Source organism: Curcuma longa, chromosome 17 (genome assembly GCF_044706935.1).
Source record: "Curcuma longa cultivar G26 ecotype Majalengka, Jawa Barat chromosome 17, ITB_CL_G26_1.1, whole genome shotgun sequence".
NCBI classification, from domain to species: domain Eukaryota; kingdom Viridiplantae; phylum Streptophyta; class Magnoliopsida; order Zingiberales; family Zingiberaceae; genus Curcuma; species Curcuma longa.
Genome location: NC_133877.1, coordinates 10,510,342 through 10,512,539, shown reverse-complemented (window position 1 = coordinate 10,512,539; position 2,198 = coordinate 10,510,342). Strand labels below are relative to the sequence as shown.

Below are 2,198 nucleotides of genomic sequence, written 5' to 3'. Positions count from 1 at the left end.
ATGCAATCATCGAACTTGTAAGAAGGAACATCAACTACTATATTTCTGTTAGTCTTTATTTGGCCAAGCTAATCAAATTAATCTTGAATGGGATTTTGACTTCCACGTCATTATTTTCCACTTTCATTACCGACCCATGAAACACTCTCTATAACGTAGTTAGAGCAACTAGACATGCTAACACTATTAGAAAGGTATGTCTTCTCACTTCTACGAACAAATGGTAAATAAGAAGGTTATTGAAATCCAACACAAAGTAGAAAACTAGAAACAAAGCACTGGATCATAAAAGTAATCAGCATGTAACGAGCTTAACTTTTTACACCAAGAGCTTGCCACACTTTGTGAAAAAGGGAAAAAAACAAACAAACAAACCTTAAAGATCAGAATGCAACTTTTATGTACAAATGTACTTGAATGCATCATAATGCAATTCAACTATACAATTGGAAGAGACTTTTCAGATCAAACTTAGCTCTTCCAAACCGAATTCAATCTACATTGGATGGTTGACTTTTAACACTGTTCATATAAAATGATTCCTGAATCCAATAACTAGATTAGGTAATCATAATAGACTAAGAAAAGGCTATCAGGAATCATCAAGGGTAAACTATCTATATAGCGGTAGAAGCGCCTCACATTATCCTTTTCAAGTGTCATGGTATCAAGAATATCTTCATTGTTTGTAAGCACCCAGAGGTCCCTTGAGCGAACTCTTTTTAAGCTTCCCCTGCAGAAAGGGCAAGACTGAGATCTCACATTCCTGTAAAATGAAGTGATGGACAAAATCAGTGAACATCAATAACCAATTTACTGAAGAAGTAGGCTTTGATTAAGCATTCACCAATCGCGGTAGCATTTTAAGCACATGGAATGGCTGCAGCTAGGCAAGACCATCTTGGTGCACACCTCCAGACATATCCCGCATTCATCCTCCCTATCCAAATCGTCATCAGAAAACTTTTTCCAGTCTTCCATCCTCTTCATCCCAACAATCTCCTTATTTCGGCCACTCTCGCTGCACACCTCCCCATCGACCATGCTGCTTTCAAGTTGTTGAAGAGAAGGATAAATAACAGCTGCAAAAAGGAATCTATATCAGTAACGAACCAAAATTAAATATTGAAAGAAATACAAAAGGACATCAATTATAGATCGATGACCATAAAATTCCTTAAGGTTGGCACGCCTTTCAGAAGTCGATATTGATGATTCTCCATCCACATAAACCTGCACAACATACACCAACCAACTCAAAACAGATTAATTAGACGTCAATCGTTCAACATATGCAACAGAGAAATAAGAGTTAGGTAAAAGATCTTAGGGAAAAAAAAGTTGGGGGAAAATTCCAAACAAAGAGATTATGACCTTGTAAATTATAATCTGGAAAATGCCCAAATAACTCAGAAGACCATAAGAACAGGTACAGTCCATGCACTGCATGAGGAAGATGAAGAAAGGTGCCAAATTGCTGCAAGACAACCTCATGTGGAGGCAAGCACCACCATAGGCTCTCTGAATAGTACCTGCCCTGTAATATCGACAACCAGGCGATTGCAAAAAAGGATGAGCAAAATATACCAAAAAACTAATTTGGGGGAAAAGCAAAAAAAAAAAACTACGATAATAAAGATCGAAACTTGATCACATACAGGGCATTGGCATGGCTTATGTCAGCTTCAAGGGCCTTGATTGGACCTCTCATGCTGGAGAGCTGGCTCTGGAGCATGGCCGGAAACCCCTCTTTGATCTTTTTCTACTGGAGAAGAAGAAAGATTCGACGAAAGAAGGAATTTTTTCGAGGCTTTCAACCGAAGTCGCGATTAAATAAACGGAGAGAGATGATTACAAGGCAAGTTTGGGAAGGAGTGAAGAGATTAGGATTGATTGGGGGCTAAAAATGGCAGGTTGCAGCGCAGCAGAGGAGGCAGTACAGCCTTGGAAGAAAACAGTTCGTAGACGAATTAACGGATGGAGACGAAGACCAAGAGGGATCGGACGGTGGACGTAACGTAACGGCGTCAGTCTTTTTTGGCGTAACGGATCAAATTAAATCACTGACAAAGTTCGCTATAAATCCGAATCAATTTTGTTTCCTATTTTTTTTCCTTTTCTGAATTTATCCCAATTTAGTTATGACTCAGTCAGTTAGGTTTCCCATCTGAGATGGCATCGGGCCGGACCTAGCTTAC

General features: G+C 39.2%; 1 protein-coding gene across 1 annotated transcript; it reads right to left on the bottom strand.

The window, feature by feature from the left end:
* Nucleotides 1-279: 279 nt before the first annotated feature.
* Nucleotides 280-1,922, bottom strand: LOC141811643 (E3 ubiquitin-protein ligase AIRP2-like). Its single transcript, XM_074699664.1, has 5 exons — nucleotides 1,659-1,922; nucleotides 1,375-1,537; nucleotides 1,167-1,233; nucleotides 848-1,082; nucleotides 280-766 (listed from the first exon to the last, which is right to left on the bottom strand). Exons 1-5 carry the CDS (start codon nucleotides 1,733-1,735, stop codon nucleotides 556-558), a joined length of 753 nt encoding a protein of 250 aa, XP_074555765.1. The 5' UTR covers nucleotides 1,736-1,922; the 3' UTR covers nucleotides 280-555.
* Between the last annotated feature and the right edge of the window lie 276 nt (nucleotides 1,923-2,198).

Coding starts and splice junctions, on each gene's coding strand:
- LOC141811643 (XM_074699664.1), bottom strand. CDS start 1,735: ATGCTCCAGAGCCAGCTCTCCAGCATGAGAGGTCCAATCAAGGCCCTT. Junction 1,234..1,374: donor TCCAGATTATAATTTACAAG/GTCATAATCTCT, acceptor TATGTTGTGCAG/GTTTATGTGGATGGAGAATC. Junction 767..847: donor TTAAAATGCTACCGCGATTG/GTGAATGCTTAA, acceptor TTCATTTTACAG/GAATGTGAGATCTCAGTCTT.